A 17920-nucleotide genomic window follows, 5' to 3' on the forward strand; every position below is an offset into this window, starting at 1 on the left:
CAAAGTGACCAGCTGCCATTCATTTTCAATCAGAGTGGGAGTTTTACAGCAAAAAAGAGACAAGTGATTGCTATGCTGCCAGCTAGGCAAGCCCAAAATAGAAAGGAAGTCTAGTTTATGAAAATGTTGAGCAAAGTAACACAGTGACTCCCAATCCAAGTGAATGCAGCATGACGGCAGCAGTATTTATGAGGGACGAATGAGAAATCTTGAGCCTGACCCAGAAAAAGTAGGGCTTTAGGGCTTTTCTTCTTTTGCATTCTGAGAAATCAACATTTCTCAACACCACCCAATGAGTCAAAACTTCACACCCTCTTGAGAAATGGTGGATTCTCAGAATACAAAAGATGGAGAACGGTGCCCTACTTTTTCTGGGTCAGGCTCAAAACTTCTCATTCGCCCCTCGTATGTTGGTTGGATGCTTGAACAAAACAATCCAAGATGGCGGAATATGGTTCCATACAGCTGTATATCTATATGTTAGACCTTTTTCTTGTATTTTGTAAAACATAGCAAGAAATAAATGCCCTTAAATATAAAATCCCTGTTTCTGTAACCAGATAACACCTCTAAGATGATTTAAACAGCATCTTCCTGAAATGTTAGCAAGCTAAACTAGCGCTACAAAACCATCTCTGAAATAAATCAGTCAAACTTTAGTTCTGTCAACTGCTGCTCATAATAACAGTGTCAGTGTTGTGTGGGCCGCTGAAGAGGAGGTACTGCTGGCCCACTACCACCAGAGGGCGCCCTGCTTGGAATGCGGGCTCCAAGCACGAGAGGGCGCCAGACCCAGAGGAGGTGACAGCTGTCACTCATTACTCCAGCTGTCACTCATCTACACCACCATATAAGCCGGACTGCAACTCCACCTCCCCGCCGAGAAAGTCGACTACCAGTACTAAGGATTGGCGTTTGGTGTGACAGTGACGGCTTCACCTCGCACCCCGTCCCAGATAAGTGGTTGATCAGGAGCTGCACGAGTGTGTGTGATTTGGAGGTGGAGGTGCTCCCTCCTAACGGTGTCTGGACTGTTAATTACTTAGTGTGCGGACTCACACTCACACATCATCTTTCTGTTTTCTGCCAGCAGTACCAGGGTCGACAGCCGAAGACAGAGGCCACCTGGGGACTCGGGACTTGGCGGCTCCGGTGTTCTTCAGGCCGTTGGTGGTGGAGGCCGTGTGGGACGCGGCTTCTCTCTCGTCGGGCGTCTTCTATCTTCGAGCCTGCCCACACGTCACCTGGTGTTTATTGACTGTGAACATTAAGACACGTTTCGTTGTGTAATATCACAACATTAAATTGTTACCTTTTGGCTTACTTATTGTCTGTTCATTTGCGCCCCCTGTTGTGGGTCCGTGCTACGACACCTTCCCAACAGTCAGATTTTCCTGTTCTTTGTTTTCTGTTGTGAAACATTGTGGCCAGTAACGCCAAGTAACCACGAGCTGCCAACTGTTTGTTGCCCTTATTTGCAGCTAATCTGACTGTAGGGTAATGCTTCACCTCAGGGAGCGCTGGTGGATGATTGCTGCTCCTGCTCATGTGATGTGACACTCACAGAAACCATTCATTGACAGAAAACCTCTCACTTCTGAGCTGATTAGACACCATGTAAATAGCAAAGGGGAGTTGACACGCCCCAAATGCATGTCATCAAAATAGGGCACAGAGTTTAACTTCACCTGATGAAATCCATCCTAAAATATCAGATCAGCCTCAATCCCTCAAAAAGCCTAAAACTCCCTGCTGGCAACGTGGATCTTGGAATTCCTCAGCTGGTGCACAGGTCATCATCCTGGCTCACACACCAGGTTACTACCCCGGGTCACCATCCCGGGTCAGACGCGCTCAGAGGGGCGCACAGGGAAAGAGGATCAGCTTTTATCCTGTCAGCATTTCACATTTGGTCCAAAGTTTCAGATTTGAGTTCAAATGTTTATCTTCACCACTGTAACCCACAGGATGGAAAACCTGATTAAGCGTCACATTAGCTCATGTGCGAGTTTATGCTGATGACTTTATGTTGTTCATGTGTTTAAAAGTGCGCTCCTCTGCAGGATGTGCACACCTGAAATGACTGATTAGTAAACAGAAAATAATCAAATATGCATTTAAGTACAGTGGTCCCTCGCTATAACGTGGTTCACCTTTCGCTGCCTTGCAGTTTCGTGGATTTTTTTTAGTGCAGTTTTGTATGGTGGGTTTTTTTTTTTGTTAACAGCGCATTGTGTTCTGCGTCCTTATCAGGCGGGCCGGTCGCAGCACTGGTCGGCATCACCGCGATTGCTCTCACTGCCTCCGATGCACATATTGAGTCTGTGGGCGTGGTAAATGCTGCAGTGGGCCACTCACACCTCTCTGCTGTGCGGAGCTGCGGCCAACTCTGGCAATAGGTCCAGAGACTACGCTCACTGTTTTGATGCGGAGCACTCCGGCAGCCCGCAAGGATAGACTTCTTGCAGAAAAATCCGCAGCGCCGCTGCATGGTCTCAGTAATCGCAGCCACAGAGCTCCGTGGCCATGACTTGGATTCTTTGCAGGTCCCACATCCGTACCCCCAGAGGCAGTGAGCGAAGGGAGAGCACACGCATTGTGTTCTGCGTGTGTCTGTTTATAATCTTCTCGCCCAGAAAAAAAAGAGAGTGTTTACACAGGAGAGAAAAGTGAGAAAATGTTAATGCCTGTTTGAGAAAAGTGTATAAAGTGTGTAGTGAGGGGTTTTACAGCCTTAAAACATCTATAATAATTGTAAAAACTAACGCTGACTACTTTGCGGATTTCGCCTATTGCGGGTTATTTTTAGAACGTAACTCCCGCGCTAAACGAGGGACCACTGTACATAAATACGCAGTGGCTTCTCAAATATGAAGATCATCACTTTTCTTGATATTTGAGATAAAATGGTTTGGAACTGCTATATATCAAAACAATAAAATGGTTAAAACTACTTTTAAACCACTTAAGTTGTCATAGTTCATGATTTTGCTATTCTGTGTTTTTTGGGGGGTGGGGGGGTGGGGCTGATGGTCTAGTGATTAAGCGTTGGGCTTGAGACCAGCGGATCCTCGGTTCAAACCCCAGCCTGACCGGAAAAATCACAAAGGGATCTTGGGCAAGGTTCTTAATTCGCAGTTGCTCCGGATGTGTAGTGAGCGCCTTGCGTGGCGTCAGTGTGTGAGTGTGTCTGTGTGAATGGGTGACTGTGAGGCATAATTGTAAAGCGCTTTGAGTGTTTGGTGCAGATGGAAAAGTGCTATATAAATGCATTTTACCATTTAATCCTGATAATTCAAATCGCCTTTGCTTACCCCAGCTTTATTTTTTGTTTGTTTGTTTGATTGTTCTAGAAAGACAGAACCTTCAGCCAATTTAGTTTTTAACCAGCTTTGTGGCCACAAGTAATTCTCATGCTGGTGCCATAAAATGATTTTCTCTTTTCTTGTGGAAACATTACTCGCCATCTTTCATTCCGCATCTCTTCCCACAACAAAACAGGCTTTTAATAACTGCTCCTGCTACTGATTTTCTGCTCCTTCATTCATCTTCTCGCAAACCATAAATTGCTTCTTATTTTCAAACCATCTCCTCATCTACACCCCCAGAGCGTATGTGTACACACACACACACACACCCACACACACGCTTTAACCACAACCTTCACAGCCCGTCTCTTCCCTGATTTCTCTGTGCCGTCCTCTTTCCTCTGGTTCCATTTTCTTTGGGGTTTATATACGACCGTCTGGCCACCCATCACTATGACGACTTGCAGCAAACATTTATCAAGCCAAACCAGGTCCAGATTCTGTCCACCCACGTATGGCTGTGAGGCATGATCGCTTGGTGTGGAACAGAAAGTTTTGCTGAACATGACACTGGTGCTTCAGATGCTGCTGCAGACAAATACTGACACTTATATCAGTATGGATGGTTGTTGATGTATATCGTTTGCAGCCATACTTACGTTTCTCTCTGTTTTTCTTGAAATTGCACTGGTTGATTTGCAGCACCACTGTGAAACGTCGCACAGTGGTGCAGTGCTGTCATCTTTAACTCACTCCGAATATTTCCCGTGCCCTGCTGCTCCCCTCCCTTTCACCTCTTTTCGCTCTCCTTCACAGATTTTCTCCACATTATCTCTGTCATGTTCTGTTCTCATCTCTGTCACCCTCTCGTGGGGAATGTGGGTGGAAGAAGAATTGGGGGGATCAAAGTCAGGGAACGATTGGAGTAAAAAACAAAGGGAGAAATAGCGGGGGATGAGAATTTATGAATGGCTTGAGAAACGGTGAGACACACACCTGCGTTTGACATCTTGCTAAAGCATAACGGTGTGCAACAGACATCAGGGGACCTCTGCAGAAACCATTAAACCCACTTACTCACCTACATGCTCCTGCATGACACATGCACAAGCATTCACATTCCCATAATTACACGCAGCCCATGAATTGGCGTTGAATGCACAGTGAAACGGTGCTCTGTACGTGCCTGAATCACACACAGGAGGTTAATGTATTGAGCCCAAACACTGGCAACATTTAGCCACCAGCATCTGTGTGTGTGTGTAAGTCTGTGAGAGACCTTAGGGCTTGATGCATTCCTCATTCATTCATCAGCTCCTGCAGAAGCACTTTGCATAGAATGAAAACAGCTTTAAATGCACTCAGGTAACATTCAGATTTGGTATCACAAATGCAGATCTCAGTCTGAATCTACAGATTAACGCCAGAGATGTTTGTGTGGGATCCTAAGCAGGCATTTGCTTGACATGCCTTGCATAAGATAATTTCACATGGGCAATTGATCTGAGGTGCGTACAATTACAGCAATGCTTATCAGTTATATAAACACTTAGGTTTGGGAGACAACAATGGTGTTTTTCTGTGGGTTAAACAGAAATGGCTCAGTGGAGTGTGTGTGAGGCGGTTCTGTCTGACAGGATGTAAGTGGAGGACAGGAGTCAATGTTCATGCTTCATGGAGAAAACATGCATGGCATAAATGCCTTATTATGGGACTGCGCACATGGGGTGTGAGAGATGAACGTGGCAGATAGGACTGGTGAGGTCGTGTTACACAGCTGCCACCTCAGGGTTAGATGTGTCAGCTGTAAGCTGAGGCTTTGAGGCCAAGGATGCACGCAAGTGACCGTTCAAACAGCAGATTCAGAGGAAAATCATAGGGGAGGGAGAGAGAGAGAGAGAGAGAGAGAGAGAGAGATCTGCACATTTTTTACAGTCGTTGCAATAGCAAAAGCTATCATTGCTAAGGGTGGAAGAAAAGAACATATCATGGGGCCTGTATCGAATTGTATAATTTAAAAAAAATGTATCGTGATACCATGAAGAATCAACTACTGCAAGAAATAATTATCATAAACCCATTTATAAAACAGGGTTCTCGCAAGCGCAGGTGAGCACAGGGGGCCCCTATGCCGTATCGTGAGCCAACAAACTCACTGTTTGCCTGTTTACACATTTTGAAATTCTGGGACTTTTGCCTCAACATGTCCAGGAGCTGTTTAAAATGAGGGAGTCCTGCTATCATCTGAGAGGAACATTAGTATTTGATAGTTTAAAGATTCGAACTACTGTAAAAAGCCATTGCGTCTCCGTAAAAGGTGCCAAAATTTGGAACAACTGTTGTGAAGGAGCCTGAGCTTGTGCGGGAGGTTGAGAGATACTGACTAGAGATAGTTGGGCTCACCTCCACGCACAGCTTGGGCTCTGGTACCCAACTCCTGGAGAGGGGCTGGACACTTCATTTTTCTGGCATTGCCCACGGGGAGAGGCGGAGAGCTGGGGTCGCATTGCTTATTGCTCCCCAGCTCAGTCGCCATGTGTTGGAGTTGAGAGGGTCGCATCCCTACGCCTTCGGGTCGGGGACAGGTCTCTCGCCGTTGTCTCGGCCTACGGGCCGAGCACCAGTGTAGAGTACCCGACCTTCCTGGAGTCCCTGGGAGGGGTACTAGATAGCGCTCCGACTGGGCACTCCATTGTTCTCCTGGGAGATTTCAACGCCCACGTGGGCGGCGGCAGTGAGATCTGGAGGGGGTGATCAGGAAGCACGGCCTCCCCTATCTGAACCAGAGTGGTGTTCAGTTGTTGGACTTCTGTGCTAGTCACAGTTTGTCCATCACGAACACCATGTTTGAGCACAAGGGTGTCCATAAGTGCACGTGGCACCAGGACACCCTGAGCCGGAGGTCGATGATCGACTTTGTAGTCGTATCATCTGACCTTCGGCCATGTGTCTCGGACATTCGAGTGAAGAGAGGGGCAGAGCTGTCGACCGATCATCACCTGGTGGTGAGTTGGATCCACTGGGAGGGGAGGAAGCCGGTCAGACCTGGCAGGCCCAAACGTATCGTGAGGGTCTGCTGGGAACGACTGGTGCAACCCTCTGTCAGTGAGGTCTTCAACTCCCACCTCCGGGAGAGCTTCTCCCAGATCCCGGGGGAGGTTGGAGACATGGAGTCCGATTGGACCATGTTCTCCACCTCCATTGTCGATGAGGCCACTCGTAGCTGTGGTCACAAGGTCTCTGGTGCCTGTCGCGGTGGCAATCCCCGAACCCGGTGGTGGACACCGGAAGTAAGGGATGCCGTCAAGCTGAAGAAGGAGTCCTACTTATCTTTGTTGGTAGGTGGGACCCCAGAGGCAGCTGACAGGTACCGGCAGGCCAAGCGTGCCGCAGCCCGTGTGGTCACAGAGGCAAAAACTCGGGTCTGGGAGGAGTTCGGGGAGGCCACAGAGGAGGACTATCGGTCGCCTCGAAGAGATTCTGGCAAACCGTCCGGCGCCTCAGGAGGCGGAAGCAGCTCTCCACCAGCACTGTTTAAGGTGCGGGTGGGGAGCTGTTGACCCTGACTGGGGATGTTGTCGGGCGGTGGAAGGAGTACTTCGAGCATCTCCTCAATCCCATCGTCACGTCTTCCGAAGAGGAAGCAGAGACTGGGGACTCAGAGGCAGACTCATCCATTACCCAGGCCGAAGTCACCAAGGTTAGAAAGCTCCTCGGTGGCAAGGCTCCTGGGGTGGATGAAATTCGTCCTGAGTACCTTAAGTCTTTGGATGTTGTGGGACTGTCTTGGCTGACACACATCTGCAACATCGCGTGGCGATCGGGGACAGTGCCTCTGGATTGGCAGACCGGGGTGGTGGTCCCTCTGTTTAAGAAGGGGAACCGGAGGGTGTGTTCCAACTATAGGGGGATCACACTCCTCAGCTTCCCCGGTAAGGTCTATTCCAGAGTACTGGAGAGGAGAATTCGACCGATGGTCGAACCTCGGATTCAGGAGGAGCAGTGTGGTTTTCATCCTGGTCGCGGCACACTGGACCAGCTCTACATGCTCCATCGGGTGCTCGAGGGTTCGTGGGAGTTTGCCCAACCAGTCCACATGTGTTTTGTGGATCTGGAGAAGGCATTCGACCGTGTCCCTCGGCGCACCCTGTGGGGAGTGCTCTGGGAGTACGGGGTCCAGGGTCCTTTGCTAAGGGCTATCCGGTCCCTGTACGACCGCAGCAGGAGCTTGGTTCGCATTGCCGGTAGTAAGTCAAACCTGTTTCCAGTGCACGTTGGCCTCCGCCAGGGCTGCCCTTTGTCACCGGTTCTGTTCATTATTTTTATGGACAGAATTTCTAGGCGCAGCCAGGGTGTAGAGGGGGTCTGGTTTGGGAACCACAGAATCTCATCTCTGGTGTTTGCAGACGATGTGGTTCTGTTGGCTTCGTTATATCAGGACCTTCAGCATGCACTGGGGCGGTTTGCAGCCGAGTGTGAAGCGTCCGGGATGAAAGAGAACACGTAGAGTAATGTACATTCCATGAGAAAGAAGAGCAGAGATGTAGCACTGAACATATCTAGTTTCTATCTCCAAACCAAGTGGAATCCCCCCTCTGACAGCTCTGGATGAGATAAGAGTGTGTGTGTGTGTGTGTGTGTGTGTGTGTGTGTGTGTGTGTGTGTGTGTGTGTGTGTGTGTGTGTGTGTGTGTGTGTGTGTGTGTGTGTGTGTGCGCGTGTGTGTGTGTGTGTGTGTGTGTGCGCGTGTGCGTGTGTGTGTGTGTGTGTGTGTGTGTGTGTGTGCGTGTGTGTATTTGTGGGTGGATGTGTAACTATATAGAAGTGAGTAGCTGGTGGATAATCACAGCTGCAGCGTTCTGGTCCCGTTCCCAGCTATGGACTGTGTTTCTCCTTACAGAGAATCACAGGGTTATGTACACTAAAAAAGTTGCATGTCCCCGGCTGCTCTTAAATTACACATCAAGTCAAATTTATTCATGAAAACATTTTAACAAAACACAAGCAACACACCCAGTTTTAACGGGTGAAATATAATAGAGTCAAGTGGAACAATTTAAATATCAACTGCCACAGACTGACATGGTGGTGCTGGAACTGAAAATACTATTTAATGCACTTTAATTGGAAACAGCTTCCGTCCAAGTTTACTTCCTCTCAGACAATTACATCATCTGCAAACATTTTTACCACTGGAAAACATAGATTCACTTCAAAGGTTTGCTTCAAAAATAATTTTAAATAAAAAGAAGAACAAAAAAGTGAGCAAGCACTTGATGAATTAACATGACACAGATGGAAATGTGTATTTGCATGAAGCAGATAAGTCATTTAGTTTACATTGACTGAACTACTTTGTACTACTGTATGAAAAGTTTCAAAACTGCAACATGAATCATTAGTAGCATGATGTGAAATTCTGAAGACAGCGATATGTAAATTAGCTTTGTGGGAACAATGCAGGTTCACAGGTTGGATTTTTCAAGAGTCAGTGTCAGCAGACATGTCCACTAAAAGGTATTTAATTATATAAAAAGAAATGCACAAATTTCAGGTGTGTCAAACTCAGTTATACAGTGCCATACTCTTGAAATCTATCAAAATAAAGTATTGCATTTTGTATTTGAGTATGGTATTTTTATTTTTAATAGTTATTTAATTAATTATTTTTGTAAAAGCCAGTTTCAATCATTCAATCAATTTTATTTATATAGCGCCAAATCACAACAAACAGTTGCCCCAAGGCGCTTTATATTGTAAGGCAAGGCCATACAATAATTACGGAAAAACCCCAATGGTCAAAACGACCCCCTGTGAGCAAGCACTTGGCGACAGTGGGAAGGAAAAACTCCCTTTTAACAGGAAGAAACCTCCAGCAGAACCAGGCTCAGGGAGGGGCAGTCTTCTGCTGGGACTGGTTGGGGCTGAGGGAGAGAACCAGGAAAAAGACATGCTGTGGAGGGGAGCAGAGATCGATCACTAATGATTAAATGCAGAGTGGTGCATACAGAGCAAAAAGAGAAAGAAACACTCAGTGCATTATGGGAACCCCCCAGCAGTCTAAGTCTATAGCAGCATAACTAAGGGATGGTTCAGGGTCACCTGATCCAGCCCTAACTATAAGCTTTAGCAAAAAGGAAAGTTTTAAGCCTAATCTTAAAAGTAGAGAGGGTGTCTGTCTGCAGCATTTTGAATTAACTGAAGGCTTTTCAGGGAACTTTTAGGACAACCTGATAATAATGAATTACAATAGTCCAGCCTAGAGGAAATAAATGCATGAATTAGTTTTTCAGCATCACTCTGAGACAAGACCTTTCTAATTTTAGAGATATTGCGTAAATGCAATTTACGCAATATGCAAAGTTTGATGTTGTACTTTACCAACACACTGATTCAAAAGATACATCATAAAATCCTTAAAGAGGCAGCTTATTCCCTACTCAACAAAATGCTCAACATGTGTCACAGAAAAAAATCCAATAATAATAATAATAATAATAATTTTTAAAAAAATGTGATGGAATATATTTCTGATATCAATTTTATTGCACACTGGTGTAACATAATATAAGCAGGTTTTTGGTGTTCTATGCTACAATCCCTTTCTGCCTACACTTACTGCACTATAACACTAACCCTAACAATTTAATTTAATTTATTTCACTTATACAGGACCAAATCACAACAAACCTGCTTCAAGGTGCTTCACACAAGTAAGATCTAACCTTACCAACCCCTAGAGCAAGCACACAGGTGACAATCATAAGGATAAGGATAAACTCCCTCTGATGATACTGAGGAAGAAGCCTCAAGCAGACCACACTCAAAGGGGTGACCCAACATGTCCTGTCAGTTTGAGCTCTTGAAGTCTGGGAGGCGCTACAGAGCTCCTCTGGCCAAAGGTTCTTTTAAAAAATCTTTTATACCAAATGCCATCGCCATAATGAACTCAAAAAAGTGACCACTCCACAAATAAAACCTGAACTGCTTTACTTCTGTTTTATTTGATTTTACTTCTGTTTTATCTGATTTTATTAGATCTTATTTTATGTTTTATTTATCTTACTAGGTCTTATTCTACTTCTTCCTTTACTTCCATGTATTCTATGTATCTTTGTTTTATTCGTGTGTTTGTATAACTGTTTGTATTTTAGTGTTGTCTTTTTTGTGCTGGTGAGCCAAAGACAATTTTCCACATTGGTGGACAATAAAGAATTATTCTATTCTATTCTATTCTATTCTATTCTATTCTACCCAATGCTTAGGCCATTCTAACAGTTACAAGGTTTTGGAAAGTTTTACAAAGCTGAAGAAACAACACACCAAGGGGGCACATGCACATGATTTGAAGAACATGGGTACTGGCTGTGAAAAAGTTGATGTCTCTGGTAGAAACTGGCAATGACACTTGTGCTGTGCTGTTCGCTGTTCTGTGCCAAGTGGAAAACAGCGCCCCTGGACTCCACTGTTCAAAAGCAGCGACTAGTTGTCTTTGATACTCTTTCTATCTGAATGATCCTTGGGTGCCACTGGAAGGACTTTGGGCCTTATCTTGACAATCACTAAAAAAAGAAAATTGAACCAACTTTTAAAAATTTCTCATTCTTAATTTGTGAGTTTTTTTACTCAGTCTATATTTATAATATGGCTGAAACCTTAAATTATAATCTTTGAACGAAACAAATAAGGTTAAGTGTAACAAATTAGAGTAATTTTTTTAAGTTGCTTCAAGTATTTGTTTTTTTTTTTTTTTTCTGACCTATAGTGCATGGTCTAAATTATACAATCCCAATTCCAACAAAGTTGGGATGTTGTGTAAAATGTAAATTAAAAACAGAATACAGTGATTTGCAAATCATCTTCAACCAATATTTAATTGAATACACCACAACAACAAGATATTTAATGTTCAAACTGATAAACTTTTTTGTTTTTGTGCAAATATTTGCTCATTTTGAAATGGATGCCTGCAACACGTTTCAAAAAAGCTGGGACAGTGGTATGTTTACCACTGTGTTACATCACCTTTCCTTCTAACAACACTCAATAAGCGTTTGGGAACTGAGGACACTAACTGTTGTACGACTTCAGTTGTTCAACAGTCCGGGATCTCCATTGTCGTATTTTGCGCTTCATAATGCGCCACATGTTTTCAATGGGCGACAGGTCTGGACTGCAGGCAGGCCAGTCTAGTACCCGCACTCTTTTACTACGAAGCCACGCTTTGCATGAAGCAAAATTGTCAGAATACAATGATTTGCAAATTTTGCAAATCATTGTATTCTGTTTTTATTTACATTTTATACAACGTCCCAACTTCATTGGAATTGGGTTTGTACAGTTGTATTTGGGGCATGTCAAACGTCACTTTCCAATATGCATGGTGGGCAATCTGAGCACAAAGTTAGACACAGTGTGTATTTAATAATATACATGGGATTATAATCTGTCAATGACTTTAAGAGCATGCGACTGTTTGCAGGTGCAGAATATACTGCGCCTGCTACCTGTGGAGATGAACAGTCACGTATCACTGAGATTCTGAAGATGGGTACTACTGGCATTCTGAATAAACATTAGTTGTGGCATTACAGCCTTATGGTGCTCTTCCTTGAGCATGATTACAATACAGGTGCCTCAGTGATGAGTACTCCAGCAACTGGAAGCACCCAAGGAGACGCCCAAGTATGATATGGCTGGAGAAGATACATGGCTACTTTCAGGACGTGGTGATGGACCAGTTGTCTGTCTGGGTGGTTGCCAACCAAGTGGCATTTCATAAATCCAGCGACATATGGCATCAGCACATGCTGCCACGCCTGACCTACCAGAAATACGAGTATGTGGTCTGTCCACAGTTTAAACATGAGTACTGCACATTTCTTTCTTTAGTGTTGATGGGGCATTTGATGCAATCTTGTAGAATGCTGTTCCTCCAAGGCCGTACAAGGTTGGTGGATGTTTTGTGGCTGTCAGAACATCCCTGAGACATTCAGTGACTGACGAGTGATAAATATACAGAATAGCTGAGTTTTCAAAACATAAACCTCTGTTATCTCGCTCTCTGCTATTATTGAATAAACTTATTTTATGGCAGATTTTTAATATCCATGCTCCACCTATCGTGATTGTTGTAACACGCCTGTGTGACTGAAGATTAACCATCACCAGGAGATAACCACCAGCTGACCAGTAACATTCTGTTCAGCACATAAATTCCTCAGTTTAACCTTTATCCACCAATAACCCCAATGAAAAAAAATTGCATATTGAAATTTGTTTTAAAAAATAACTAAATTTTGTTGTTGCTCTTATGTTTGTGATGTGTGTACAGTATGTCCTCTCATCCATCTATGTCGATGCCAGCCAGGAGAGATCTATCTAGCTGTCTTTTTTAACAGCATAATGTACATATATTACCCAGCCCAGTCTCATGTGTGTTTTTTTTGGGGGTTTTTTTTTTTGCGCTCCCGCGACGAAATGAGTCAAATTTTCGTGATGGGGTTTTTTTTAACTCACTATTACTAATCCTACTCCTACCCCCCAACCCTAACCTTAACCATAACCTAATCTTACACCCCCCCCCCCCCCCCCCCCCGCTTCACTTTTAATTTCGTGCAGCCATCACGGAATGAATTAGAATGAATTTGTGCTGCTGTGATGAAAATGAGGCACTTTTCGTCACAATATCATGAACCAATAGATTAATGTACTGTATATTTCGTGCTGCTGAATCACGACTTGCCATGACACCAGGTTGATATTACATCTAAATATAATCAAAAATGCCAAACGCTACTTTTATTTGTGTAGGGGAATGAGTCATTTGAAATTAATATACAATTCTAATCCTGATTTCTTTGAGACTGAAGGAGACACAGTGGCTTCCACCCTGTGGAATCTCTTCAAGTCAGTCAGTTTTTGAGTTATGTGGTTGAAGACAGACAGGCACATACAGGACGTGTACAGTTCTCTCTTCCAGCTGTCATATACAGACTGTATTTTTTTTTCATACATGTAAATGACTATAATTATAGAGAATACTTGACTTTCCTGCGTGCACTAAAACTAAAATAAATTTTCCTCATGTCCTTTTGTTTATTTTTGCAGATGTTTATTTATTTATTTATTGTCTTATTGTATTTTAATCCTTGGGAACAACTGGAATGGCTTTTTGTCCAATAACAGTTACTTAGGGAGACTCAGATGAGGAGCATCACGTACATTCTGAGGGAGTTTCAACTATGACATTCTGGCCATGCGCCATTTCTGGATATGATCTAGCATGCAGGCGCCTCAGTGTTGAGGACCCCAAAGGTTGTAAAAGGTCACAAGGACACCCATAGATTGCTTGCAGCAGATAGATGGGTACTTTCGAGAGGTGGGTCCTGTGTGGTTGCCATCCAGGACCCAAGGTAGTTCTGTAGTGTGGTGGATGTAGCAACAGGCAGCACCAGCATATGCTGCCAGACCTGACCTGTAAATGTTGAGAACGCTTTCCTCCTGAAAAGAAAGTCCCCAGTTTCAGGTGATTACATGTAGTCCATTACATGATATATATACTCGCCGGCCACTTTATTAGGTACACCTGTGCAATTGCTTGTTAACACAAACAGTAGGGTTGGGTATTGAAAACCGTTTTTTCGTTTCAAGAATCGTTAAGAAATGATTCGATCCACCGACATCAACAGCCTTTTTGCTTAACAATACCCTTATCGGCCCTTCAGTTCACATTACGCCGGAGCGGCCATTGTTTTTGAGGGTGTTTATTAGGAAAATAATAATTTGTTGATTGTGGACCCGCTGCATCACACTGCTTCGCTGGTTCTCTCCACTGGTGCTTTTCAGAAGCGGCAGATCTGCAATTTCTTCCTTAGTCCCTCTCAAAGCCATTTAATGATGTCAATCTTGAGTCACTGTTTTGTGTAGATTAAAGTCACTAACTGGGACTTGTGTCTTGTTGCCGGCAGGAAATGAGAATCGTCCTCCGTTCTGTTCCTGTTTTGTGGGACTAACTGCACGGCTCCAAACGCTGCATGTCTCTCTGCCACACAGATTTCGGTCAGAATTAATAACTTCAAAGGGAATCACCATTTTAAATCAATTGATACCTCTTTCCAAACGTTGTAATACAGACAACAAACTACAACTGACCGAAACCATTTTTCCCCAAAATGAGCAGTCCTCTGTTCTTTATGAATTACATTGACGTTGACTTGCAGCGCAGCCAGCTGCAAGAGCTCAGTTCAGAGTTACATTTGAAGAGTTCAGATGCAAAACCCAGGAAGTATTTTTTTAATGGAGAAAAATGCAGTTGAAAATGGAGATTTAAAGGAAACCATATTCAGAAATGCAAAGACTTTCATCAATAAAATGAAAACAGTTTGTTCAAATTCTTTCAAATTTTGCACACTGATGGTCCCTTGACAGCCAAGTACATGTTGGCCTCAAATCAAAATGTATCCTTTTGGAGCTACTGGGTTTTACATCTGAACTCTTCATTTGTCTCATTAATATCTGAAAGGAAATGCTTTTGACAAAAACTACAGATTTTAATTATTTCTATTTATGTCCAGAGATCAAGAATCCTGTGACCAATTTCATATTTATTTACTTTAAGACTCAATAAAATGTTGTTGACATAGAAAACCTGTAAAGCCTACTTTTAGTACAACCCCTGGCAATAATTATGGAATCACCGGCCTCGGAGGATGTTCATTCAGTTGTTTAATTTTGTAGAAAAAAAGCAGATCACAGACATGACACAAAACTAAAGTCATTTCAAATGGCAACTTTCTGGCTTTAAGAAACACTATAAGAAATCAAGAAAAATAATTGTGGCAGTCAGTAACGGTTACTTTTTTAGACCAAGCAGAGGGAAAAAAATATGGAATCAATTCTGAGGAAAAAATTATGGAATCATGAAAAACAAAAGAACGCTCCAACACATCACTAGTATTTTGTTGCACCACCTCTGGCTTTTATAACAGCTTGCAGTCTCTGAGGCATGGACTTAATGAGTGACAAACAGTACTCTTCATCAATCTGGCTCCAACTTTCTCTGATTGCTGTTGCCAGATCAGCTTTGCAGGTTGGAGCCTTGTCATGGACCATTTTCTTCAACTTCCACCAAAGATTTTCAATTGGATTAAGATCCGGACTATTTGCAGGACATGACATTGACCCTATGTGTCTTTTTGCAAGGAATGTTTTCACAGTTTTTGCTCTATGGCAAGATGCATTATCATCTTGAAAAATGATTTCATCATCCCCAAACATCCTTTCAATTGATGGGATAAGAAAAGTGTCCAAAATATCAATGTAAACTTGTGCATTTATTGATGATGTAATGACAGCCATCTCCCCAGTGCCTTTACCTGACATGCAGCCCCATATCATCAATGACTGGAAATTTACATGTTCTCTTCAGGCAGTCATCTTTATAAATCTCATTGGAACGGCACCAAACATAAGTTCCAGCATCATCACCTTGCCCAATGCAGATTCGAGATTCATCACTGAATATGACTTTCATTCAGTCATCCACAGTCCATGATTGCTTTTCCTTAGCCCATTGTAACCTTGTTTTTTTCTGTTTAGGTGTTAATGATGGCTTTCATTTAGCTTTTCTGTATGTAAATCCCATTTCCTTTAGGTGGTTTCTTACAGTTCGGCCACAGACGTTGACTCCAGTTTCCATTCGTTCCTCATTTGTTTTGTTGTGCATTTTTGATTTTTGAGACATATTGCTTTAAGTTTTCTGTCTTGACACTTTGATGTCTTCCTTGGTCTACCAGTATGTTTGCCTTTAACAACCTTCCCATGTTGTTTGTATTTGGTCCAGAGTTTAGACACAGCTGACTGTGAACAACCAACATCTTTTGCAACATTGCATGACGATTTACCCTCTTTTAAGAGTTTGATAATCCTCTCCTTTGTTTCAATTGACATCTCTTGTGTTGGAGCCATGATTCATGTCAGTCCACTTGGTGCAACAGCTCTCCAAGGTGTGATCACTCCTTTTTAGATGCAGACTAACGAGCAGATCTGATTTGATGCAGGTGTTAGTTTTGGGGATGAAAATTTACAGGGTGATTCCATAATTTATTCATCAGAATTGAGTGAGTCCATATTTTTTTCCCTCTGCTTGGTCTAAAAAAGTAACCGTTACTAACTGCCACAATTTTTTTTCCTGATTTCTTATAGTGTTTCTTAAAGCCAGAAAGTTGCCATCTGAAATGACTTTAGTTTTGTGTCATGTCTGTGATCTGCTTTTTTTCTACAAAATTAAACAACTGAATGAACATCCTCCGAGGCCGGTGAGTCCATAATTATTGCCAGGGGTTGTACACAGAAAGTGCACAGGAGGTATTGATAAGGGAATCGATAGATAAAATCTTATCAATACCCACCCATAACAAACAGCAAATCAGTCAATCACATAGCAGCAACTCAATGCATTCAGGCATCTAGATGTGGTGAAAACGACTTTCTGAAGTTCAAACTGAGTATCAGAATGGGGAAGAAAGGGGATTTAAGTAAGTTTGAAGGTGGCATGGTTGTTCGTGTCAGACGGGCTGGACTGAGTATTTTAGAAACTGCTGATCTACTGGGATTTTCACGCACAACCATCTCTAGAGTTTTACAGAGAACACTCAAAAAAAAGAGAAGACAGCAGTTGTGTGGACAAAAATGTCTTGTTCATGTCAGAGGTCAGAGGAGAATGGGCAGACTGGTTGAGTGAGCTGATGCGTGATGCCATCATGCCATTATGGACCTCGTATATATGTACAGTTGTGCTCAAAGGTTTACATACCCGGGCAGAATTTTTGCTTTTTTGCCCATTTTTAAGAGAATATGAATAACAACACAAAAACTTTTTTTTCAGTGCATTAATAATTAATACAGTATAACATTTTTTCATGGTTGCAGAAACAGATGTTTTGACTTTCATTTTTTTACAGTCAGAGCTTGTTTTTGTGTTTCAGTGATCAGATTGGCTGCTTGCTTTTCACTCTCTCCCTCTTGCTGCGTATGAAGGCCATGCTTGTGTGTTGTAACAGGGGTCTTACTATATTCCATAGTTTTTATAACTCCCACCCTCCCCTGCCTCCTTTCCTTCAACTGAACTCTTTTTTACTCAGGCTGCTTCTGGTTCAGTGTTTATCCATCTTTTCCCCTCCTCTTTCTCTCTCAACTCCATTTCACCAGTAAGCAGTAGGCAAAATATCATTGCAATAATAAATAATACTATAACTTCACAGTGTAATATTTTATATTTTCACACATTTCAGCACCTGGTGAATGTTTAAATGTGTTTTTAATGAGCAGAATGTCTATATAAGTAAAAGTATGTATTTGATGACTCATTTTTCTGCGTTCTATATTTGCTTTTTTGCTGTTCAGAATTGTGTCAGTGTTTCAACATAGACGTAAAGCATCCTCGCATCTTCACTGGTCCAGAGGAGTCCCTGTTTGGCTTTTCTGTTTTGCAGCATGCGACAGATGGAGAAAAATCGTAAGTTTGTTTTTGCAAAGAATATGTTGAGTTTTCACGCTGAGATAATGATGTTACAATAATATATTGCTGTTTGAATAAATGAAACTGTCTTT

At 42.9% G+C, this 17920-nt stretch overlaps 1 protein-coding gene across 1 annotated transcript in view; it reads left to right on the top strand.

Moving 5' to 3' along the window:
- The window catches only part of itga10 (integrin, alpha 10), an 83693-nt gene that overhangs the window by 11190 nt on the left and 54583 nt on the right, over positions 1–17920 (top strand). Inside the window, exon 3 of the mRNA XM_034174720.1 lies at positions 17714–17825. Within this exon, the coding sequence (XP_034030611.1) occupies positions 17714–17825 (112 nt within the window). The remainder of the gene's footprint in view (positions 1–17713; positions 17826–17920) is intronic.

This window comes from Thalassophryne amazonica, chromosome 7, assembly GCF_902500255.1.
Source record: "Thalassophryne amazonica chromosome 7, fThaAma1.1, whole genome shotgun sequence".
Classification (NCBI taxonomy): domain Eukaryota; kingdom Metazoa; phylum Chordata; class Actinopteri; order Batrachoidiformes; family Batrachoididae; genus Thalassophryne; species Thalassophryne amazonica.